This window comes from Vigna umbellata, chromosome 1 (genome assembly GCF_029865625.1).
Source record: "Vigna umbellata cultivar VRB3 chromosome 1, Vumbellata_1.0, whole genome shotgun sequence".
NCBI lineage: Eukaryota > Viridiplantae > Streptophyta > Magnoliopsida > Fabales > Fabaceae > Vigna > Vigna umbellata.
In genome coordinates this window covers 20,334,050-20,360,715 of record NC_142165.1, presented here as the reverse complement: position 1 = coordinate 20,360,715, position 26,666 = coordinate 20,334,050, and the positions used below count along the sequence as shown (strand labels likewise).

The following is a 26,666-nucleotide window of genomic DNA, read 5'->3' as shown; positions in this document are numbered from 1 at the left end:
TTGATTTAATGGAAAGAAAGTAAATTTGATTAAAAAAATCTATGGGCATATGATATTAATTTGATTGAATTAACGAAGGTTGGTAAGTTTTTTCTTAATGTAATTTCAAATTTGTCGTTAGATATATTTTTTCAACTTTTTTTTTTTATTTTGGATAAAAAAACCATTGAGTAGATAAAAATAAATTATTCCTTAAAAATATTATTTATTAATTTTCAATGATATTTATAACGAGAAATTTAAAAAAAAAATCAAATAAATGAAAGTATGTAAAAAATATATATTACATATAAGGGTAAATTAGTAGTTCACCACGAATAAAATATTTTCTACTCATCTCATGCTTCACTCTTTCTTCAGAAACTCTTTTTGTTCAAATCATAACAACTCACCTTCATAGAATAAATAATGAGTTATATAAATTTTTTTCTAGGCGAAGAAAGTAAGTAATGAATAAATAAGTAGAGAAAAATCATAGAATACATATATGTGTAAAAAGAAAGAGATGGAAATTATATAATAAGTTATATTTTCAAGATATAATTATTTATTTATATATTATATCAAAGACGCTGATAATATTTTATTAATATTTTTTATGTTTATATTATTTAATTGGTTACAAATTTAGTATAATAAATTATGTTAATAATATTTATATTTTTTTATTATAGTAATTAAATAATAAATCACTCTCTACTCTCTTTTTTTCTTTTGATTCAAAAAATTTTACTTTTACTATTCTTTTCGTTTTTGGCTCTTATAACTTCTATCACTTAACACTTAAAACACAAGGTATTATAAGAAATTATATATTTTTAACTAATAACATAATTTATATATATATATATATATATATATATATATATATATATATATATATATATATATATATAAAGAGATTCTTCTTTTTGTGGACACAATTGTTTTCTAGTTTTATTCTTGATGTAGTCTTTTTAATAAAATAATTATTTTACAAATTTATCCTTTGTGCCACAATTTTTAATAATTTTATCCTTTATGACATCAAGAAGATCAATAATCGCATTTGAGTTGTTAATCAATTTGGAATCTAAAGTTTTATCATGACTTTGTCCTTAAAATGTTTATAAAAAGATGGAGAGAAGAAGATGTATTTAGACTGCCATTAGGCTTGACTTTTTAGCAATGTGAAATTATCTGGTGTATTAAAACAAGCTTCCATAGCTGAGGGTTAGAAGAGTTTTTCATCCATAGACAACGTCAATATTACGATCTTAAGTCCGTCTAATGACATTGTCAAGATCAATCACTACATATAAGATATTGTTTCTTTTAGAACCTTAAACTCTATCATGATTTTATCTTTAAAAAACACCTCAAAGAAAAAAAATGATATTTAAACTACAATTAGTCTCGACATGATGCAAGATTATTAAGATACTAAACTAATTTTGATCCTAAACTTAAAAATAAATGAATATTGTTTCGGTAGATACTTTTAGGGACCGAGAGACTAACCTGCTGACGCGTCTGGGCCGCTCGCTCGCTTCCAAACTCCTCCTGTTGGCCGATCGGTGTTGGCGCAAACCGATCGGTCTCCTTCTTGACGAGGGAGGATGTACCTGCAAAAGGTACTCCGACGCCCAAGTTAGGCGTGTGATTTGAAGAGCCTCGGCTCTTGGTTGAATATTTAGTGAATGATTATCACTATTGAGTATTTGAGAGTAGCGTAGAGTGAATAATGCGTAAGTGGAACGTACCTGGCTCTTGGCCCTAGCTTTGTATTTATTATTTTCCTCATGGATCCTGAGTTAATATAAGCCCAATAAAATATAAACAGAATAAGATATAAACAGATTACCTAAATATCCGGTTGGTTGTTTGTAACCGCTCGGTTAATATTTCATACTATACATTATGCCCCCCAAGTCCGAGTTAAGCGTTTGGCTTTAGCCGTGGTTAACTATAGGACTTATGAGTTTGAGGGAGGGTGTGTTTGTGGTATTGGTGAGCTTCTGCCGCTCTTGTCGGTGGTTGAAGAGAGTTCTTTTTAGAACTTTCTCCATGTAAAGACAGACCGATGGCGTTTTACCGCTCGTCCTTCAACATGAACCGAGAGGAATTTACCTCTCGCCCTTCAACAGGAACCGAGAAGAATTTTACCTCTCGGTCTTCGACAATAAGCGAGCGGATTTTACCGCTCGACGATCGACACTAACCGAGCTGGATTTAGAGCTCGTCCTTCAACAGGTACTGAGAGGAGTTTACCTCTCGGTCTTCGATAATAAGCGAGCGGGTTTTACCGCTCGACGATCGACGCTCGACGATCGACACTAACCGAGCTGGATTTACAGCTCGTCCTTCAACAGGAACCGAGAGGAGTTTACCTCTCGGTCTTCGACATTAACCGAGAGGGCTTTACCGAGGGCTTTACCTCTCGACCTTCTACTTTAACCGAGAGGGATTTACCTCTCGACCTTCGACTTTAATCGAGAGGGGTTTACCTCTTGACCTTCGTCTTTAACCGAGAGGGGTTTACCTCTCGACCTTCGACATTAACCGAGAGGGCTTTACCTCTCGACCTTCTACTTTAACCGAGAGGGATTTACCTCTCGACCTTCGACTTTAATCGAGAGGGGTTTACCTCTCGACCTTCGACTTTAACCGAGAGGGGTTTACCTCTCGACCTTCGACTTTAACCGAGAGGGGTTTACCTCTCGACCTTCGACTTTAACCGAGAGGGATTTACCTCTCGACCTTCGACTTTAACCGAGAGGGGTTTACCTCTCGACCTTCGACTTTAACCGAGAGGGGTTTACCTCTCGACCTTCGACTTTAACCGAGAGGGATTTACCTCTCGACCTTCGACTTTAACCGAGAGGGATTTACCTCTCGACCTTCGACTTTAATCGAGAGGGGTTTACCTCTCGACCTTCGACTTTAACCGAGAGGGGTTTACCTCTCGACCTTCGACTTTAACCGAGAGGGGTTTACCTCTCGACCTTCGACATTAACCGAGAGGGATTTACCTCTCGACCTTCCACATTAACCGAGAGGGATTTACCTCTCGACCTTCAACATCAACCGAGAGGGATTTACCTCTCGACCTTCGACTTTAACCGAGAGGGGTTTACCTCATTAGCCGAGCGGGATTTACCGCTCGTCTTTCAACATGAACCGAGAGGGATTTACCTCTCGGGCTTCGACATTAACCGAGCGGGATTTACCGCTCGTCCTTCAACATGAACCGAGAGGGATTTACCTCTCGGCCTTTGACATTAACCGAGCGGGATTTACCGCTCGTCCTTCAACATGAACCGAGAGGGATTTACCGCTCGGTCTTCGACCTAGGAGTGCTTCCTAGGGAACGGGCTTTACCGTTCGGCTTTGAGAGGGTTTTACCTCTGTTTTGGGCTAGGATTGTTTCCTAGTGAACGGGATTTACCGTTCGTCTTTGAGAGGGCTTTACCTCTCTCCCGAGGGGGATTTACCGCTCGGTCTTCGACCTAGGAGTGCTTCCTAGGGAACGGGCTTTACCGTTCGGCTTTGAGAGGGTTTTACCTCTGTTTTGAGCTAGGATTGTTTCCTAGTGAACGGGATTTACCGTTCGTCTTTGAGAGGGCTTTACCTCTCTCCCGAGGGGGATTTACCGCTCGGTCTTCGACCTAGGAGTGCTTCCTAGGGAACGGGCTTTACCGTTCGGCTTTGAGAGGGTTTTACCTCTGTTTTGAGCTAGGATTGTTTCCTAGTGAACGGGATTTACCGTTCGTCTTTGAGAGGGCTTTACCTCTCTCCCGAGAGGGATTTACCGCTCGGTCTTGGACTTGATCGTTAATTATGAACTTTGCTGACAAAATTGGCAATCAGTGCTTGCAATAAGAGACTTCCCCTTCGTTAATTGAATTCCATGATACTTTAAGCATGAAGTTCGTTTATGACTAGATCTTAGTCTGCACTTGCATAGTTGATGGCGTGGATTTCGATATATATTTGTTCAAGATGTTCATTGCTGAAATTCTCATGATGATATATATTATGGTATATAACCGTATAATAAATGATTCGGTTACCAGATATTATGAATTGCACCGAATAAATAACATAGATAATAAACAAGGTATCAAAACCGTTTCGAGATTTTATAATATTGTTGTTGATAGTTATCTCTAACACAATAATTTATTTGACTATTTGAATCACGCCAGAAAATGTTTCGGTTATAATAATTAGATAACTATATTTATAGTTATGTACTATATTATATATCATATATCATATAATATATTATGGATTATACTATATATTTAACATAAAAATAGTTGTTATAATATCTATTATCAATTAGATATTTTATGAAATATTCATATTTCAAAAAATACTTATCTTGTGGATGACGTCTCACGTAGAGATGATGATTCACGTAGAGTGCTTCATAGGGAACGGGCTTTACCGTTCAGCTTTGTTGTTCCTCCATGCTCCTTGTAGTCGCCGTTGGGTTTGCCGCTCGGCCCCACGGTGGGCGCCAAAATGTTTCGGTAGATACTTTTAGGGACCGAGAGACTAACCTGCTGACGCGTCTGGGCCGCTCGCTCGCTTCCAAACTCCTCCTGTTGGCCGATCGGTGTTGGCGCAAACCGATCGGTCCCCTTCTTGACGAGGGAGGATGTACCTGCAAAAGGTACTCCGACGCCCAAGTTAGGCGTGTGATTTGAAGAGCCTCGGCTCTTGGTTGAATATTTAGTGAATGATTATCACTATTGAGTATTTGAGAGTAGCGTAGAGTGAATAATGCGTAAGTGGAACGTACCTGGCTCTTGGCCCTAGCTTTGTATTTATTATTTTCCTCATGGATCCTGAGTTAATATAAGCCCAATAAAATATAAACAGAATAAGATATAAACAGATTACCTAAATATCCGGTTGATTGTTTGTAACCGCTCGGTTAATATTTCATACTATACAAATATAATCCTTCTAACTCAATAATTTTTGTTTTTTTTGTTAAACAATAATTTAGATTGAAATTCAAAATGAAATATGTGAAAAGGTATAATAAAAAAGGACAACATCCTGAAACACCATTTGATAGTTTAAAGGTATTTTCACAATTGAATAAAAATGTATTTATTCAATTTTAAAATTTAGAATAGAAAAATTTTAATATTACATCAAAATTTAAAAACTAAAAATATTTTTAATTATAATATATATATATATATATATATATATATATATATATATAATATTCATACTTTAATATTACAAAACAAACAATAGTTATAACTCTTAAAAAACATGGATAACATTTATATATAACTAAAATAATAATTACAAAGAAAAACTCCAATAGAATTTGCATATAGTTCAAAGATAATTATAAAAGCAATATTATCTTATTGGATTATGATACATTTATTAATGTCTACCTCATTATTTATCTTTGTCAATTGTGATTATAATAGTTACGGCGTACGTATATATAAAGTAAACAAACATTTTAACACTTTGACCCATGGAAAACAATATTAAAATACATCACAACTCATTCATTCTACGATATTCGACTATTTCCTTCATATTTATCGGATTTTTTAATTATAATAAAAGGTAAAATAACCCTTTTGTTATTTATACACTTAAACTGTAAACAGCACGAGTAAAAAGAAAGATCAGAGTAAAATATTTAAAAATTTATCACATCTATGGTAATTTTTTTTTATAGAAACCTTAAATGAGATACAAAAAGAAACAGAAGAGTTATTGTATGGCTAGAGAGCATTAAATGAAGACAATAAATGAAAGAGTAAATGTGCGTTGGAAATAGAAAATATTGAATTTAATTCTCACCATACAAATGAAATAAAGAAGTAGTGAGAGGGTGTGTTGAAGAAAGATTTAAAGTTATCGATAGGAAGGGTAATGTAGGGCAAAAATAGAGTGGGGTAGGATGAAAAAAATGAATAGTTAGAGAGAAATGAAAAAAATGAAATAAGAGATAAAAGAAAAAGGGTAAGATGATTTATGAGTAAATAAGAAGAAAGGAAATGAAATGAGGAAATGTGTGGACAAAAGCTTTGTGTTGGTTTTATTTGTGTTCCCAAAAAGAGAAGAGTGAGAGAGAGAGAATGGGTTTGAAGTGGTAGAGAGTGATGATAATGATGATAATTTTGCTAGCGTAAGTGGGAAACTCAAACCCCATTTTCTCTGAGTGTACCATTAAACTACTATATATCTACCACTCTCTTCCACACACTTCACACACCAAAACCAAAAAGGCTGCTCCATTTCAATTTCCATTTTCATTGTTAGGATAAGATCTTTGCCCTTTTGCTGCTCCTACACACAAAAACAAATTGCACTCCTCATTTCATTTCAACTCATCACTTTTTCACCTATTTATTCAGTTTCTCACACCCCATCATGCATATAGATCTGTCACACCCATCTCCCAAGCTTGCTACTTGTCATCTCTACGTTTTGCATGACTCTCTCTGACTCAATGTACAGAAAGTCAGACACCGAAAGAGAGAGAGAGAAGGAGTTTTGTGTCTCCCAACATGGTTTTGGTTCCAGTTTATTTTATGGTGTTCATACCCTTTTTCTTTCTTCTTTTATCTTCTCTCAGAACCATTTCATCTTCTTCCTTATCTCTTGATTCGTCTTCTGGGGTTTGTTTTCCTTCTTTGTGCCCTTATTTGTCGGACCGAGGTTGTTGGTGACAAACCCTAAATTCTCAGAATTGTGTTCCTCTGAGAACATGCATGTCAGATCCTAGATTTTCCACCTTTTTAGCTCCAGATTTCGTGAAGTTTTCCTTTAATATGGATGTCACATTTTTCCTCCTCAGATCTGACTCAGTTGTGTGGCTTTTGTTTTTCCCTTCAGATTTTTCCAAACCTTTTGTCTGTGAAACTTTCCATATTTGGGATGCTATTGTATGTGTACTTAGTTTCTTTTAATTCCTTCTATTTGGACAGAAATTGACAGAAGAGAGTGAGCACAAAGAGGCACATGATATAACTCTATATCACTGCTTTTGTGTGCTCACTACTCTTTCTGTCGGTTTTCGGTGCCAGAAAATTCTCCGACTCTCCTTGCTCCATCAACCAAAACCAAACCACATCATCTTCACTCTCTCTCTCTCTCTCTCTCTCTCTCTCTCACTCACTGAAACAGTTCAATTACATGGTTGTTTATCTGTTTCACTATTATTCAACAGTGAGTAAAAGTTATATTATGGCTTTGGTGTTTTGCTAATATGTATGTTTGTATTTTGTTTTATTTTATCTGCTACTATAATCGGTTGAAACAGGCTCATACGTGTTCTTTGATTGTCTTTATTATGGTTTATAGTATATTAGTCCTTGCAAAACGGATAAGTGTGACTTTTGATAGCATTACCTTGCACAAGGTGCCCTGGTTATTGTGCAGACCTTGAGGGGCACCGTTTTCTATCTTTTTATGTGTATTTGTATGCTAGCGAGTGGGAGGGACCATACATGCTACATAGTATGGTCCACACTTGTTGTTGTTTTCACTTTCTAGCATCTAGCTAGCTATTATCGTTTTTCTGATTCCATAGCCTTTCATATTTTAAGTATATAGAGTATGCGGGCCATCAACTTGTTCATTGCTGTAATGTTCTCACCTGAAACAGTGTTTGGCTTAATTAGTTAGAATCTCCAAAACAGTACTATTGTGTGGTCTGATTCTTAGCAAACAACCCTATACTTAGGTTCGTCAATATAGGGTTTATCATTACCCACCAAAACTTGTCAGAATAATAACCCATTTAGTGAGCACTGGTCAAATGATTTTACTTTGCTTTTCTTTTTCTGGTTTTTTCTTTCTGATATGGATTCTAATACTGTGTTAAGGTTCTGGTTAGATCTTGATAAACTGATAAACATGCATTTTATATGAACAGTTTGCAATCTTATTTTTCTTATTGAGTTTGATGCTTAGCTGATAGAAGCATAAACTGAATCTTCTTAGTTGTCACTGTTATATGGACATTACTAGCATATTACCTTTCTTATAACAGTGAAATATCCACTTGTTGTGATTGCTTTTTATCAATGATATTGAAAGAGTGCTGGTATTTCTCTATCGTGGCTGTGTTGGACAAGAAGCACATATCAATTTGTTACTGAAAAGGTTTAACAATCAAACTCTTTATTCCAGTTGTACGTGCAATGGTTAGACAAATTCAGCTTGTTTGGTCCTACATCTTCATAAACATATAAAAGTATAGCTATAACAGCTTTGCAAAACTAACAGCCTTAAAGATATGTTTGGATAAACTGTCTATATATACTTCTCCAACACAAAAAAAAAACAGCTTCTTCATAATCTAATTGTTAAAATTATAACATGCATATAATTTTAATTTAGCCATCTTTCACTTTTTTTTCTCCTGTATGTGATTATAGAGAAGTTATCCATTCACACCCTTATTCTCTTCAGATAAGTTTAGCTTCATGATAATGTTGAAATCCATCACTGATTGGTTTTTGGATTTCAAGTTTTCATATTTTTTGTTTCCAATTCTTAAAACAAATATCAAAGACCAAGTCCTTATGATGCTTTATAGTAGATTTTTCCTGAGACCATCCCTGCAATCCCTGAAAGTATTTATTTTACCAAATTACAGACCGTAGTAGATTTAGCACATATATATATGTAATTCACAATGAATAATATTTGGGGCTTTGTCAAGTTTTATATTAAGTATCCGGAATGATATTGAAAAATAATGATATTCATTCAGTAATATGTATCTTGTATTTTTGGATATTCATTTATCAATGTTACTGCAGTTTTGAGCAGTGCATCAAATTATCTTATGATTTTAAGTTGGTTGAATTCATTGGAAATCGATCTTGTTGATACTAATAGGCTTGGAAGAATTTTAGATGCTGGCGAATGAATGACACAATCTCCTGATTCTGTCAAGGTATACTGGCTAATTTGTGCAACTTTTACATTATTGTGATTTGATTGATGGTCCATAATTCTGTTTGGTTTATGTACTTTTTCTGATAAATTTGTAGTCGTTAGTTTAAATGACGTAAGACTAATTTTGGTATATTTTTTCTGTAGTTACCTTTTTTGCACTTCTTTCTGTAATATATCAGTTTATAGTTATACTGATAGAGACAATATATATGAATACACACACCCCAGTTTGCACAAAGACAACCCAAAATAAATTTGCAGCAGTAAATAGTGTATATAATGGAAAGGTTTCACTTTGTTTGAAGTGATTAATAATTATGATCATTTGTTGTTATGGATTAATCACAACCATAATTTAGATGAATAGATTGTTCTTAAGAACTATATCTATGACTTTTGAATACTGATTAAGTTATTGTATTTACAAAAACATGTATGTATACTGCTGTTATAATATATCTGAACAAGACAACAACAAAAGTCTCATCCAATGCATCAAAGGGCTTTAGGCTGAGTATATTATAGACAATTTCCTCTAATGTCTTTCTTCATCTTTTGTCCCTTACTTTTGCAGATGCCTAAAAACCACATAATCTGTTGTAATCACTGGTGTGCTTACAGGAATCTTCTTTGTAAATGTTTATATGAAGGTGAATAATTTTCTCCAATACTGCTACAGAGGTGTTGTGACTGCATAATGAGTAAAGTTTTGCATAACTTATAACTATGTCTTCAAGAGCAGTTTTTCTTTGAGGTACTGACTCAAACGAATGTTAGAAGGCCATATTATATCAATGGAAAGAATGTTAAAGGGTAGGCTGAGAAAATTATGCAGGGGTTCTTATTTTCTCACATGGTTGCATTTTGTTTTTCACGATTGTTTTGGAGATATTTGCTTTTGTAGTTGTGTGAATGCCTTTCTTCTGCAATCTTGTGCAGTGAAATGGTAGTTTATATTTAATATACATTTTTCTTACGAAAAAAATAAGCTTTTTAATGATCATTAGGATCATCACACATGACATTAGAAACAGTCCAGATAAGAATTTCAACATATATAAATGCGTACACAGCCAAAAAAGAAATGAGTATTGGAGACGAGATTGTTTATTCCACTGAAAGCACAGTTAGCAGTTTTTATGTATGATATTGGATATATCAATTTTCTTGAATTGTATATTATTTTGTTTGGAGCATATACATGACTTTCACCAAGGTATACTTGCTTTATGCAAGACACTTTTTTTTTTTTTTTTTTTACTTTGATATAGAATAACTTCCAAACTGTAGTTTGATCTTTTAAGGAGGTTTTTTTTTCTCTTGAATTTGTGTCCGTAATGTTTTCTCTACATATGAAATATTGTGTTTTTACATGTTTGGAGAATATGATCTTAGTGGTCATTCTTGATTATTATGCCTGCTGATATGCAAACTTCATAGTAAATTTGCATCTTTAATGCAGACAGCTTTTGGAAGATGCTTGTGATGCTTTGTATTAGTGTCTGCCTTAATAATATATGGCTAGGAGTGATATATATTTTCATATAATGTTTTGAGTTCATGTGCTAGACTTGAAAATTGAATACAAATTTATGATATAATTTGGGGAATATTTAAACTCCAAATTTGAATTGCCATCATAATTTGATTACTCAATCGATTGAACAGGGTGGGAATGTGGGTTACTGAAAACCTTTACATGTTTTTATGAATTTGGATGAAGAGGAGGAAACATTTTGCAGATGATGTTTTAGCAACCTTCAAGTTAAATTTTTTTTGGAGTTCTTGGTTGATTTTTTTTTATTTTATTTTATAGTTTAATACTTTTGCTTAAATTATAACTAATACTGATTAGTTATGTATTGATAATTTTTTTCAAATTTTACTATTTATGGGACAAATTATTCTCTCTTTTCCCTTGCATAAATACTTATAAATACTTATGCTTATACGTTTTGGAAGCTCCAGTTTTCAATGAGTAAATTAATAATAATAATAATAATAATCTATTTTAAAAGTTCGATTATAGCATGATATAAGTCAACTATATATCTGTGGGGTATATTCTTTTGTGCATTTGGAAAATGTGTGGCTGTTAATTAAAGTTGGTCAATTTATCTTCTTGGGGGCATTATCGAGTTCAACCATTATTATCAAGATTGAGTGTATAAATATAAGTGCCATAAGTTATTACAAGTTTATGTGTAAAATAAAAATATTATTTTAGAGAAACTAATTCAATCTTTGTTATAAATTTCATGTATCAATTAATTATAATTTATTAGGAAGCATATTTTATTTAATTTTTCTGCTTTTGTTGAGTAGTTGTAGAAAAATTTATGCAAACAATCTTAAGCTGTTGTATAAGAGTATTAACGAAATACTGTTTAATACATGCTTTCATCTTATCTAATATCCATTTATTAAAAGTAACAAAACTCATATAAGAGTGAAGTATTTACAATGTATATTTTTTGATGATCTTAATCATTAATAATGTTTGCAATGTCTTATTAACTTCTAAAGAATGTGTTTTAACATTATATATTGACAAATAGTTACCCGTTTGTCAGTACTCATCAAATTTGACTTTGATTTTTTTTTCATAAACACTTTTTAAAAATAAAAATAAGGAAATTTTCCAAAATCAAATTAGTTAATATATAAATTAATTTATACAAATGATACTATTTTTTCTCCTAAAAGTATGAAAAGTTCATCAAAGAGTATATATGTTATGATTATTTTTTGGATATTAGGGTATAATGGGCACTTTTGATGCAGAGATTTGATTCTTTGATTCCTTTTTCTATTCATAATATGCATCCCTTAATCAAACATGCTTCCTCCACACCTGACATAAACCACTTATGTTCCTAGTTTTACTATTAAACTATTATTACCTGCTGCAATCTAGTAACTAAACAATGTGTAATGACACTCTAACCTAGAAGTGGATGCAATTATTGAAGGTTTTATGCTGTCTTAATACATATAATGTTTGTACAGTAGAATCCTAATGCAAGGTTTCTTTTTCATGTAATATTGTAGCTAGTGATTTCTTTGAGTAAAGGGCACAAGTTTCAAAATTTTAACATCTTTTTGTAATATATATATATATATATATATATATATATATATATATATATGCGCACTATATGAAAAATCACGTTAATTAAAAAAACTAATACCGTTTAGTGGTACCAAATTTTATTCAGAAAATATTTAAAAAAACGACTAACTAATGTGGTGAATTTAACTAAAATGTAGTTGAGATCAGCACAAGAAATATGTGTTTAAGTTTCAAATCGGAAGAAAAATTGATAGAAATCCTATGGCATTGTTTGGTGCAAATCTAATTTTGTGAACATTTTTTCACATTATGTTGACATTATTTAACTGTTAAATTTTTGGTATATAATACTTTGTCCGAAATTACTCTTTTGTGTATATAATACTTTTTTTATAATACCTTTTTCACCAGAAGATTCTACTATTTTGAAAATATTCTTCCGTTAAATTAAAGATGCTAAAAAAATAGCATTGTTTAAATAAATCACTTATCTATGCTTAATTATTAATAATATAAAACTAAAGTTAATATAAACAATAATTTTAACTTAATAATAAAATAACATGATCAGAATGCAAACACACGTTGTCGCAAGTTTTAGTGACAGCACTAATCATAAACAAGGGGTACCATTCCATGTTGCTATAATGGTAACATTACTTCAATAATCACGGCAAAATAATATCTAGTTTTGAACCTAGCAGCATTCAAAGCTAGGGGCAGCAATATCAACAAAATATTAAACAAGGTCACATATGAGGATGTAAAGCAGCAAATTGAGCATTAAGAGTAATTCATCCTATCTCTGAATAATTTTACAATATATATCATACATTTATGAATGGGGAATTATCAAATAGCCTGTATTATCAGAACTTGCCGAGGGAATAATATCAGTTCAATTTACTAATAAATTTACAAATAAAAAATATTGTACAACACAACATTAGGTTTTTTTGGTGTTACGTCAGAACTGCCACTTCAAAATTTGTTGACATACTAACAACCACTTTTTGCAACAGCTCCTGCTGCAAAAAGAAGATTCCTGCGAGAAAACTGCTCCGGAGCACAACACAGTTAAATCTTTATAAAGTTGAATCAAGACTAACCATGGGTAATGAAACAAAGAATGGGTAATTAGTGAATGTACCTGGAGAGAGTAAACTGAAGCAGATTTGGTTGGCAGGCTTTTTAATGATCTGAGTCTGTTAGCATTCCCACTTCTACTAATGTGAAAAATACGAGCTCAGTTTTTCCATTAGAAAAGAAAATTCCTAAAGAGATGGTTCGTCAGATAAACTACTTACTTTTCTTCATTCCTTGGAACCTTTATACCCGTAGTTACATCCCAAAATTTGACTGTGCAATCAGCAGATCCAGATGCTAGAAGAGAACCTTCACAACTGACACATCCAACAACAAAGAACAGAAGCGATGTTAAGACTTTGATAGCAACCTAAAATACCTGTTGATTTCCTTTCTATGATCAAGAAAAAATGTTGAGTGGGGATGTTTGTGGGGATCACCTGAAAGCGAGTGACCAGACACATGAAGTGTGACTGACAAGAGGTGTGACACAACAGCCACTAGAGAGGTCCCACATCATGATTGTGCCATCTTCATCACCAGATGCCATGTAGCGACCATCAGGGGACATTGCCAAAGACAAAATCATACTTCTATGACCAATGAAAACCCGAACACATTCCCCGCTCTGTACATCCCACAGTCGAACTGTTTTATCACTGGAGCCAGTAGCAATGTAGTTGCAGTTGGGATGCCACTGCACACACTAAACGAGATAGAAGAACAGGTAAACAATGCATGATTAATAAGGATTCAATAACTGAAAATATTCTTCAAGTGACTTAACATGATTTTTTGAGGAAAAAAGTAATCCATCTACAGACAAAAGAGGGGAAAGGGAATGAGTAAACAGTCAGCACAATCATGAACCCCTTCCCCTATAAAAGAAAATAATAAATAAATGCAAGATTGTCAATTGGTTCAAATATCTAGGAGCTAAATGTAAAGGAAAATGCAGTGCGTCGCACATTAATTTAGTATAAGGTGTGTTACTCTAAAAATGCAGTGCGTCGCACATTAACATAAGGTAACAGAAGTAACTTGTGTACGTGTATGAACTTCTGGAGCAATCATTGCGTAAATAAAAAAATTGAAATCAACTAGCGGATGATATAAATATGAAGAAAATTAGGACAGGCACAATTGGAATAAAATTAACTGCAAGAACTTACATCAACGTCGGACAAATGTCCTGCCATTATTCTTAAAGGTTTTGTTCTGTCCATAGACCAAATCCTGGCAGTTCTGTCATGTGAACAGCTGGCAAAATAATGCCCTGCAGGACTAAACTGCACCAGAAAAAAAAAATAATGTAGTAGTCTAGAATGTAAATGCAGACAGTAATGGCTCAAAATTAAATAGAGTGAGACAAAAGGAAAGAAGAGACACAAAACATCCATTGGATAGGGAAGAAAATCTTCATAAGCTTCATAAATAAAACTTGAGAGAACGAATTCCCAAAGATACGGTCATACTTGTATTGAACAAAGATGCAGGGTGTATATTTGGAAGAGAATACACTGCATATTACTTTAAGAATATTACATCTTTTACATTATTTTTTTTTCACTTTCTCTCTCTTCATCCCATCAACCATCTCGTCCCACAGTATCTCTCTTCTCTTTCTCATCTCTCGTTGTTACATAATTTTTCTGTAACAATACAACTTCTCTAAAAATCATATGGCAGCCCCACGTCAATTACATTTAATTATCCCTAGAGTATATGGAGAGTTGTTCAATGTCATGACATCCATTACAATTATAGGCGTTGAGCCTAGATAACCGAGAATGTTATATATTAGGATGTTTTAAGTCATTCCCATATCATATCTTTATCATTAAAAAATATCAAATCTCCTCTATTATTGTATTGACTACTTTTTCTCAATATAAATAAAGTACTCGTACTGTTTGAGAAACACAGTTTCAATATTTCTCTACCCTCGAGTTTATAGAAGTTAGAAAGATTTAGATGATAAAAGTTTACCTGAACATCCCAGATAGGGTAATTGTGACCCTTGTAACAAACAAGATTGGCATTAAGCTTTGTACTCCATAGTCGAACTGCATTAACGTTCATGGTTCAAAATAAGACTGCAGAATTAAAAATACAACAAATATACAGAGACCTTAATTTCTATAAACTGCCAATGTAAACTATTTAACATTGTCAATTGATAAAAAACTACTTTTAGGAGTTGTCAAGTATACCCTATTTTCACGTACTTGAATGTGAAACAACAAAGTAAACTGTCAAAGGTGAAGACAGAATTCTGAAAGAACAATGGATCACTCAAATGGGATCAAATTAACTTACCTGTTTTGTCTGCTGAAGAGGAAAGAAGAAAATCCCCGGCAGCACTAAAAGTGGCGGCATAGACTGGACCTGAGTGACCTTGATACAATGTATACTGTCTTCTCCCACTATTTTGCCCAATAATTTGTTCATTCTGTGACATGTCATTCCCTCCCTGCGAAAAATCTGATGATAGAAAAACTGAACTATTATAGCAAGCAAACAGATAAACTCATATTTGAGCATATTGAATTCCTAAAGACTTAAAAGATTGCCTCAATCAGTTTAAATTTAGCTAAACCGGAACTCAGTGTAGACTTCGTTCAACTACAACAGTTATATTTTTAGACACCCCAATGTTTTAACATTAGACATGATATTTGAGTTCAAGAAGCCAGTTTTATGTGTGGGTGGACAAGATTGATCAAGATTATAATCATATTAGTGATGGATTTCATTGCATACAAATTACAGTGGCATCACTCAAGCAATATTTAAGATCCACTACACAATCCAGAAAAAAGACCCAGAGTAATCACATAAATCCCCTAAAACTTCAAGAGAACATTTCCAATAAAAAGATATTACGGGGCCAAATAGTGCACCCACACTCTTTTACATCACATTCTCATGCCAAAAGTTTTTTCCCCTAAAACTTTTTAAGGAAAAATCTAAAAGAAAACGCACCATGAAGGAAGCTACTACTGTATATGTTGCATGCATGTGTGTGTATTACAGTAACATCACTCTCTTAAATGATATTTAAGATCCACTGCACAATCCAGAAAAAAAAAACCAAAGGATTCATCAATCCCCCAAACATTTTAATAGAAAATGTCCAATTACTTACAGGGAAAAATATAGAGCATCCACTGTTTTACTTCACGTTTTATACCAAGTTTTGACCCCTTACAAATTCTTAATATAAAAAAATCTAAAAGAAAATGCACCATGAGGAAGCTATGCTACTGTATATTTTGCATACACTTTTACACATACATATACATATAAGAAACTTAAAAAAGTGTGTTTTTTGATAAGTCATATTAGAACCTTGGAGCACATTACAGATAACCATCATACTCAATTAATAGTAGTGAGTGAAACTTGTTTATAGTCATATTCAAGTTTATAAAGCAAAGTATGCAACAAATTTACTCAGCTTGGTCTAAACAAAAGGATTTAAGCAACGAACTTACGAGCAGTGGATTGTTGCTCAAGTTTTGCCATATCCCAGACCTGCAGACACAAGTCACAATAATAAATCCAAGTTCACATTATCTTGTATGATAAAGCTGTTAAGGGAAAAAGGTTGGAAAGAGGAGGAGGATGAACAGAAAGAACCTTTAGGGAAGAGTCAGAAAATCCTCCAACAATCAATGACCCATCGTGGGATATTGATGAACAGCTTAAACTGGGTAGTTGAGCAAAAACTTAAGTGTTACCCAACAGAAAACCAAACATAAATAAACTTGTTCTGCTAAAGTGTAAAAGATTACCCATTATGTGTATTTACAAATGTGTAGAAGTTCACTGAAGGGAGAGCAACACTACTCAATTGTACACGATTCCTTAAATCGTCTAGGATAGACAGTTCTACATCAGTTGAACTGCAAGAATAACATTACAACATTTAACATAATAGAACTACAAATTTTTAATGAATGTTTTTCTGTGGTTTCAATGTTATTTAATAGAGCAAAACTTTGACTCAGCAGTTCTCACTGTAATAAAATATATAGATAGGATGATCTTCTAGTTTAAACAACAACCAACACAGAATATGTAAAGCCAATTATACAGAAAAAAGACTTGAGAGAATACACTGTGGGCAAGGGTATCTCTGGTTTAATGCGAGGTGCTGCAGATATAGTGTTAGCTTCTGGCTTAGCATTTTTCCCTGTTGCACTGCTGACCTTGTCCTTTTTTACCTTTTTTACTGAATTACCTTGCTTTCCTACATCAATTGACCTTTTCTAAAAGAGAAACAAGTGAAAAACAATTAACACTTCTTGACAATCAAAGAATCTGCAGTATTAAGGTGATCAAAGTGAATTCAAATGGAACTCATGCTCAACTTTTTTACAAGTGCATAACTTCTGAGAAATGTATATCAGATCATCCAGTAAAAGCATTCATGAAAATAAAGAGTCAGGGGTGCATTTTAATAACAGATGTACCTTACTCTCATCATTGTCTCCCTCTTTGCCTTCGCCTTCACCCTTTTCTGTGCCTGAAAGCAAGGCCCCAGCCTTATCTATGTGGTCTTCCACAGAATCTTCAAACATCTATGAGGAAATAATAGAGATTGAAATCAGACCATAATTATTTAAATCAGAAAAATATTTCTATTAAAGAATCCAATGAAGAACATTTTTAAACTGGAGTTTGGGGTGGATGATTGGCACTAGATGCGAGTCACACAGGCTTTATCAACACAATACCTCTACTCATGCTTGTTCAATGATGGACTCTCCTATCCTTATGCACATTTCAGTTAGGTAATCCTTATTTTGTGACAATGATGTCAACTCTCTCCAAATTATCCATTGTATCAAGTATCAATTAGGAAAACATTTCGTAGTTCTTTTGTGACTCCTACTTTAGTCCATTTTATGTTCCATGTCCTAGTCATACTGTATGCACATTAGGGCCAAGATATTTTATCACATTCATTAATGAGTTATTCTCAATGTAGTTTCTAATGATGATCGATCTAAGTATGTCAGCAGCTCAAAATACTCAGCCTGGCCCGCACTGTTTCTTGCAAGCTGGCCTACATGACCCATCCCGCATTGTCATTCCTAGATTATACAACTTCAAGTGTTAAAATTTGTGATATTCAACATCTGAAGTTGTATTTTGACAATCGAACAGTTTTTTCATGTTTCCTTCAATCCAATGTTCTATGAACGAAGTAAGCATATATAGAGATTAACTAGCATTTTATTCGTGTTTGGAATTTTCTACCAAATTTATCATCTCAAGCAATCAACTTGCACATGTCTTGACCAAGTCTTAGAAAGGGCCTTAAATTCAACTTATATGTCCAAGCTTGGGAGATATAACTTATGTACTCTAGTTTAAGGGAGAGTGTTAGATTTATGTTTGATGTAATATTATTTTCCTTAATGTCTATACAATTCCTATTTTTGAGCCTCTATTATGATTGTAGGCTGCGACCATAAATACAATGTGTTATTTTCTTCCTCCCAGTGTACTCAGTTTGACTTTTTCACAAGACACACATATATACATGCATATATACATACATAGTCTATAAACTGAATGATAACTTTTAGAATATGTAAAATATGTTATTATGTCTTAGGTTATCCTCTAGGATTAGTTTCCTCATTACCAAGTAGTTAGATTATGATAAATATAAAGGTTAGTTCTCTAGGTTTCATGAGCATATGTAATGAATCTTGTTGGAAGTTCTACATCGACTAGAGATAAGACTAATTTATAGTATATAAGTGGATGCAAACTTCATCTTACAAGCCGGTTTTGTAGGATTAAGTTAGCCTTATAGTCCACTTCTTAACATGGTATCAGAGTCAGGTTAGAGTCTATTCTAGCAATATTTTTGTGGACATATTACTTCACCCACTATTGAGTCACTGTCAGACCACTGGGTCACTGTCAGACCACCCATTAATGTGTAGTGTCACGCTCGAGATGTATATATCTCGGCGTGAGGGGAGTGTATTGGAAGTCCCAAATCGACTAGATATAAGGTCAATTTATAGTATATAAGTGGGTGCAAACCACATCTTACAAGCCGGTTTTTGTGGAGTTGAGTTAGGCTTAAAATTCAGTTCTTAACAAATCTCAATTAAAATAAATTAGTGTTTATTCCTTTGTAAGCATACCTACTGTTAGGACATAGGGTATGTGGATATAATGGGAAAGGGGAGTAGGATAGGAGGAAGAGGAGTTGTATAAATAGTTGTTTGTTTAGTGGAGGGGGGACTTTTGGCAGTTAGATTGTTGACAGGCTTTGTCCTGTGGAGGGGGTTAAGCCCTTTGTAGTTGCACAGACCATTCTTTTGTGAATAATACTCAGTTTAATTCTTTTTTCTCTATTGTGTACCTGTTACGTGTGGTGTTTGGATCGTTCTTGATTAGGTTTCTCTTTCGAAAACCTATCAATTGGTCCGACCTGCCGGATTAAGAAGGGCGTGAGATAGTGATGGAGCCAGACGGAGGGACAATTGGAGAATCTTGAGATCACGGTGGAAGGGATCAAGGCGGAGACCGCTGCGATACGACACGACATGCAACAATTGATGAGGCTAATGGGTGGAGGAACTAATAATCATGATGGGAACTCTGAAGGGGGTAATAGTTCGGTGAACGATAATCACGAGACACGTGATAATGGGGGGATACAACAGAATTGGAGAAAAAGAGTAGACCTACCGGGGTTTGAAGGGCAAGAACCACACAGCTGGATCAACAGAGCGGAACGCTTCTTTGATATACAGAAAGTGGCGGAGGAAGACAAGGTAGAGCTCGCCTACATCAGCATGGAAGGTAGTGCGAGTTATTGGTTTAAGATCTGGAAAGACAAAGCCAAGAACCGTTCTTGGTCTGGCTTAAAAGCGGCGTTGATAAATCGTTTTGGAGGGGGATTTCGTGGAACTGTGTACAAGCAGCTGGCGACGCTGCGACAAGAAGGGTCGGTGGAGGAATTCACCAGGAGCTTCGAGATATTATTGGGTCAGACCAAAGGCTTATCGGAGGAACTTGCGTTAGGGTTTTTCCTGGCTGGGCTACGGGAAGAAATTAAGGGGCAAGTCCGCATTCAAGATCCTCAAGAATTGGAGGTTGCAGTGAGGATCGCGCGGGACGTGGAAGACGCAATATCCAAAGCGCGGGGAGGAGGTTGGAACAGCTTAAAGGTGAACCCAGTGGGTACGCAAGGCTCGACAACCATCGTTCGAGGAGAGGTCGAGCGACAGCCAGCGAACCGTTCAGGAGGAACGAAGGCGAGTGGGTCGAACCGAAGAGAAGGTTCGATGACGGCGAATAACGAGAAAGGTGGAACCGTCGGAGGAGGCGACAATCGGGGGAGAATGGTAAGAAATTTACCTTATCCAGAATTTGTTAAAAGACGGGAAGAAGGTCGATGTTTTCGGTGCAGGGGTCCTTTTGAACCAGATCATCGTTGTTCGGAGAAGAGCTTGCGGGTGCTGCTCTTGGCGGAAGACGAGGAGGACGAAGGGACAGAAGACGTGAGCCAGGATGCGAAGCCCATGGAACTATCTGCTTGCTCAGCAGAGGGGTTAACACCAACCAGAACCATGAAATTAACAGGGAGAATTGGAGAAAAAAGAGTGGTGGTCCTCATAGACAGTGGAGCCAGCCATAACTATATTAGTCGGAGGGTGGTGGAGGAATTGAAGTTAGCAGTAACTGATACAAACCCATACACGGTGAGCCTTGGGGATGGTCACAAGAGGATATATCGTGGACGTTGCGAAAAAATTCAAATAAATTTGGGGGAAGCCACGGTGGAGGAGGAATTGTACGTGTTCGAATTGGGGGGAGTAGATGTAATCTTGGGGGTGGCATGGCTAGCGAAGCTTGGAAAGGTTATGATCAACTAGGGGGAGATGTCCATGGAATATATGTTGAAGGGTAAGAAGGTGATAGTAAAGGGTGATCCAGCGCTTTCCAGACAGCTGGTGGAACCCAAGGCCTTGTGGAAATTAGTGGATGCTGAGTCATGGGTACTAGTGTGGGATCTGGGCCTAGTGGAGCAAGAGGGGTGCGGTGAGTGGACTGGGGATTTGACAGGGGAACAGCGAGCTGAATTAAAGACAGTGTTGCAGGCGCACTATGGGGTGTTTCAAGAGAGAGAAAGCCTGCCACCACCTCGTGATACAAAGCATCCTTACAGAATAAAATTTGAGACTTGGAAATCGGGTTTGATCGAGAGGAAAAAAATTATGGTCAGAGGAGATCTTGAGACTGGCGATGGGAGAACCAAGAACAACAGAACAGAGGAAAACTACAATGCGCATGAGTCTTCTAATCTTTACGAAGCTGATACCCATTGGACATCATGGTTGGTTCCTATGTTTGTGGTTGCTAATATTGTTGTTTTTGTTATTTCCATGTACATCAACAATTGTCCCAAGAATAACCTCGGTCCCCAAGGTGGCGGCGTGGCCAAGTTCCTTGGAAGGTTCTCCTTCGAACTTAGGCAGGAGAATCCGTTGCTTGGTCCTTCTTCTTCAACATTGACCAAGATGGGAGCCCTTCGGTGGGATAATGTTGAGAACGGGCATCAAGGATGGAGACTTGTCACTTGCATTTGGTTACACGCTAGGATTATTCATTTGCTTGCTAACATGTTGAGTCTGGTATTCATTGGGATTCGTCTAGAACAACAATTCGGGTTTGTGAGGATTGGAGTTATACCTGGTGACTATCCAGGATCAATATTCTGCGTTCAGAGTTCAACCTTGTGGACAAGGTTGTTGAAGGAGAGGAGGGTAATGTTAGGACATAGGATATGTGGATATAATGGGAAAGGGGAGTAGGATAGGAGGCAGAGGAGTTGTATAAATAGTTGTTTGTTTAGTGGAGGGGGGACTTTTGGTAGTTAGATTGTTGACAGGCTTTGTCATGTGGAGGGGGTTAAGCCCTTTGTATCTGTAGTTGCACAGACCATTCTTTTGTGAATAATACTCAGTTTAATTTTTTTTCTCTATTGTGTACCTGTTACGTGTGGTGTTTGGAGCGTTCTTGATTAGGTTTCTCTTTCGGAAACCTATCACCTACACTGCATGGATAGTTCTACATGGTTGAATAGCATATTGGGTACATATCCAATAATCAACTATCACTCAAAAACAAGTCAGTCGACCTAAAGGACCTTGCTTTTACCAAGTAATTTTGTTTACTATTAAATGAAACTAACAGCTACTTCAATCCCCTTCAACACATCACAATAAAGGAAAGGAAAGAAAAATTGTGTAGTTTTACAAATTTTGGAGTCATTGCTCCCACTCTGGAAAACAAGTCATGACTCTAAATCTGACCCAATCAAAGTGTCTGTTCATTAAAACTTAGTATTCCAGAACCCAAGTACACTGATGAAATTATGACAAAGGATGTAACAGATGTCAAAGTTCATTTGATTGTTTACAATTGTGAAATGGATAAAAGTGAGCAATTTTTAAGTCTTTGAAAGTTTAGGTATAATAGATGCTGTTATAATACACTTTTTATAACAAAAGCTTGCAAAACTAAGAAACTGGAACGCATTGAAACAAAAAAGAGGAAGATAATTTTATAAAATTGTCTAGCTTTGTGAATATACTGAAGGACTCACCCCCCAAAGGATTTCTTTCTGATTTATCTGGTTTACTGCATCCTGGATGCTTCCACTGAGGGTAACAGCTTCTGGGTCATCAGAAATTGAGCTCGGTTGCCCAGCTGTAACTGCAGTGTGACAAGAATGAAATTTATGCAAAACTGAAAAGTAAATGAACAGAATTAACACACAACTTAAAACGAGGAAAAGTACCTTGGAAGCTAATATGCTCATTGATAATACCAATTATTGTGGTGGATTGCATACTATGTAGATGTTGCAATAGAAGCTCATAGGAATACTGCCAGACGTCCAACACATTAACCATCAGATTTTTAAATGTATAGAGAACGTAAACGTAATGACCTCAGTGATGAAAATTCTTAGCAAAACTATAAATAAAGCCAAAACTCGTTTTTACGTATATGGTTCTTTTCTTTATTCAGAAGCTGCAAATCAAAATGCTAATAGCCAAGCATTTTTCCGAAGAGAAAAGCATCACCAATATTAATAGAAAATAAAATCACAGGAGTGTTGGGTACAAACAAAGTCTCACATCGGATGAAATACGAAATAGACATGGGTTTATATACACATAAGATACCTCCTTTGGTAAGAGGCCTTTTGGAGTGTACCAAAAACAAATCCATGAGGTCTTAGCTCAAAACGGACAATATCTTACCAGGGTGGAGATCTATGGATATGTGTGTATATTGAACCTACATAACATCTGGTATCAGAGCCCATGGTTCAGGTCTGGTGACCGGAAAAAAAAAAACAAAAAACTTCCGCTATAGGGGAGGTAGAAGAACCATAACCCTTTGTTTGAGGGGAGGATGTTGGGTACAAACAAAGTCCCACATCGGATAAAATACGAAATAGGCATGGGTTTATATACACATAAGATACCTCCTTTGGTAAGAGGCTTTTTGGAGTGGTACTAAAAGCAAATCCGTGAGATCTTAGCCCAAAACGGACAATATCTTACCAGTGTGGAGATCTATGGATATGTGTGTATATTGAAAATAAAATCACAGGAGAACAGTCAAATACAGAAAAACAAGGCCCAAAAAGGGCACAAAAGTTCTGCCCAACTTCTCATGGATTATGAAACTAACTGAAAAATATACTTAATCTGATGAGTACTGAAACGAGTAACTGAGAAACAGTTCAACTAAAGAATATTAACAAACTAATCCAGGTAAATAAAGGCATTACCCGACATATCTTTATGTTGAACTTACTCTGCCTAAGGGAATGAGCGAATTCCATTTCCTGAGAAAAAAGAATATTGAATGATTATATATAGTGCTAGCAGTCTAATAACTTCAAGAAACATATAAAAGATATCAATTTCAGATAGCAACTAACCTCCAAATGAGTAGGAGAAAGAACTAGTTCCAATTTCTGAAGGTCTCGTGAGTGCAACATTTCATGGTCCTCACGAAAGGTATTGAAAAAGTTCCAAGCTGAGTATATCCGACAGAATCATAAATCATGTGACAGAAGCATAAAACAAATGATGCATTGATTGCCACATTAGGAACTTCAAAATCCATAAAAAGTAATATTAATAATTATTGTTAAATGTCTGTGTGAAGAAATATTTCATACCTTCCTGAAGATGCCCTTTTGCCACAAGATCCATGAAGCAATGGACAAATACTGGATAAAGCACACGCAGTAATTCATGCTGCAAAGAAACGGCAAACCATGTGTAAGAAACTGAAACATAGCAATTTCGTGAATGAACTTTAAACAAGACAGTAACCAAATGCCATGCTACCTTGTATGATTCAAGTGACCTATATGCCCATGATCTCAGTCTGCCATACCCGTCGTGGTATCTAGCAGAACCTCTCTCCAATCTGCAAAATAAAGGGTTTCAATTCAAAAAATAATCCTGAAAATATTTGAGTTGAAAGTATAATCTAATATAGAATTCGTGCAAACTAATGACTATATTCTAAGAAAACACATAAACCTCCACTTCAGCCTACATACTTGATACTGTTTATAAAGGATAGCAATAGAATTTGAAATCATATTTGTGGAATAGTTTTCTTGTGAGATGCTAAAAAAGTCAAGAACAGATAACATTTGTAGCTTAAAAACACACTTTAAATAGGCCAAGTAAAGTAACTGTCGTTTGATCCTCTTCATTAGTTCAAAATACTATATTTCCTCCCTGAAAAAAATAAAATATTGTAAAATCCTAACGAATTTACTTTTTTCTGTCTCATTCACAAAAGTAAAAATACACACCTATCCTTTTAATTGAAGCTCACCCTCTAAATTGACATTGAAGAGCACAGGAAAAACTGCTTACGGCCAAAGGAATTAGCAATGTGTAACAACGTGGAACGATAACTCTATACATTTAAAATTTTAAAACTAAAATTTACAATTGAAAATTGTGTTTTTTTTCAGTGAATGCGGAGTATTCCTTCCCAATAGTTGAAGACTAATCACTCAAGATACTGCTATCTATAAAAACTCAAGTGCATTAGAAGTCCTACATTCAGTTTATCTCTCCTTGTTAAAATTTAAGTGCATTAGAAATCCTATATTCAGTTTATCTACCCTTGTTAAAAACTCAAGTGCATTAAAAGTCTTGCGTATAAAAATTCAAGTGTACTAGAAGTCCTACATTCAGTAAAAAATAAACAAACTGAGCAATATAACATAAGAATGACACAAACTTATTGTCTTTAGGATAAAAAGATAATCTCCCAATCATTAGTATCAAATCTCCCCTGGAAAAACCCAAAAGTCCTAACAATTCTTTTTCTGTTCAGACAGGCCTAGAAATCAAACTCCTAAGCACATGCTTGAAGGACAAAGACATCTCTCAGTCATCCCATAACATACCTCAGCAAGATTTAAGCAGTGAGTATACTCAACCTTAATCTGAAACGTGTCAATAATCAAACCATTTACCTATATCTATCTATACATATTATCAAAGTAATTTGTAAATGCTTTGATTATTGACACCTTTCAGGAGTGAGACTACTTTAAACTCTGAATCAAGATACCTAGCGACTCAAAGGTGTTGAAGTACTATAATTTGATATAAATTGAAAACGAAAATTGAAACGAAAAGAGATAGAGAGAGTGAATACTGAGAGCGATTGAGAGTGTCGGGTTGAAGAGAGGAATTGGCTTTGGAAAGTTGAAGTTGGTCATCGTTTTGCGCAAACCCTTTCTGCTTTAGGTACCCACTCACACAACCTTCTATTTGATCTTCGTCCATGTGCACACCGCAAATCAAACTGTGTTCTTCTGCGTCACTATTTCCCTCTTTCTCTCCCTCACTCTGCTGAAAATCAGTCCAGCCCGATAGACTTCACTCAAAAATATTGGTTCCCCATTTTCTTTATATGATATTATATAAGATTATAATTATTTGGAAAAATAATGGGTTCAAGATTTAGAATATTGATATTAGGATAGTAAAAAAATTAAATATTTATTTATTTCCATACAAATATTTTATTTTTCTAAATTAGATCTGTCTGTATCTATTTAGAAGAGATTTTTTGTTATGTACAAACTTTTTTTTTAATTTTATACTTTAACTAACTTTTATTTTAAATTGAAATAATTACATTTTTATTTTCATTTTGTAAATCAAATTTAATTATTTTAAAAATTAAAATATTTTTTTTATTATTTTACTTTTTAATAATTATTTATTTTTAATTCAAATAATTATTTATAACAAAAAACTATTTCATAATAAAAATATATATAAATTATTTATTTTTATAAAATTTATTTTATAATTTAATAAATTTTTACTTGAATAAAAAAACGCACATATGTGTTTATACTAATTATAAGTTATTTTGTTGTTGAACTTTACATGAAATATATCTAGTGAAGTATTTATCATGTTAAAAAAGTTATAATATAACTTCCCTATATAACTTTTTA

The 26,666-nt window shown here is 34.6% G+C and overlaps 2 protein-coding genes and 1 long non-coding RNA gene across 4 annotated transcripts; 2 read left to right on the top strand and 1 right to left on the bottom strand.

Annotated features, from left to right (window-relative positions):
• The first annotated feature begins 6,166 nt into the window (after positions 1–6,166).
• Positions 6,167–11,983, top strand: LOC148204872 (uncharacterized). Its single transcript, XR_015782448.1, has 2 exons — positions 6,167–8,938; positions 9,515–11,983. It is a non-coding gene; the product is annotated as an uncharacterized LOC148204872 (long non-coding RNA).
• A 786-nt stretch (positions 11,984–12,769) lies between these two features.
• LOC124835424 (transcription initiation factor TFIID subunit 5-like) lies at positions 12,770–26,085 on the bottom strand. Of its 2 annotated transcripts, none has more exons than XM_047310348.2 (19): positions 25,853–26,085; positions 24,514–24,595; positions 24,342–24,420; positions 24,099–24,196; positions 23,946–24,002; positions 22,941–23,028; positions 22,746–22,855; positions 17,578–17,685; positions 17,222–17,373; positions 16,897–17,007; positions 16,742–16,811; positions 16,597–16,636; positions 15,419–15,583; positions 15,089–15,165; positions 14,272–14,388; positions 13,540–13,805; positions 13,321–13,416; positions 13,164–13,239; positions 12,770–13,069 (listed from the first exon to the last, which is right to left on the bottom strand). In XM_047310348.2, exons 1-19 carry the CDS (start codon positions 25,981–25,983, stop codon positions 13,013–13,015), a joined length of 1,980 nt encoding a protein of 659 aa, XP_047166304.1. In that variant the 5' UTR covers positions 25,984–26,085; the 3' UTR covers positions 12,770–13,012. The 2 variants fall into 2 exon arrangements, with proteins under 2 accessions (XP_047166304.1, XP_047166305.1); XM_047310349.2 differs by having other exon boundaries at positions 13,164–13,236.
• LOC124835425 (uncharacterized) lies at positions 20,909–22,268 on the top strand. Its single transcript, XM_047310350.2, has one exon. It carries the CDS (start codon positions 21,019–21,021, stop codon positions 21,949–21,951), a length of 933 nt encoding a protein of 310 aa, XP_047166306.1. The 5' UTR covers positions 20,909–21,018; the 3' UTR covers positions 21,952–22,268.
• Positions 26,086–26,666: the final 581 nt, after the last annotated feature.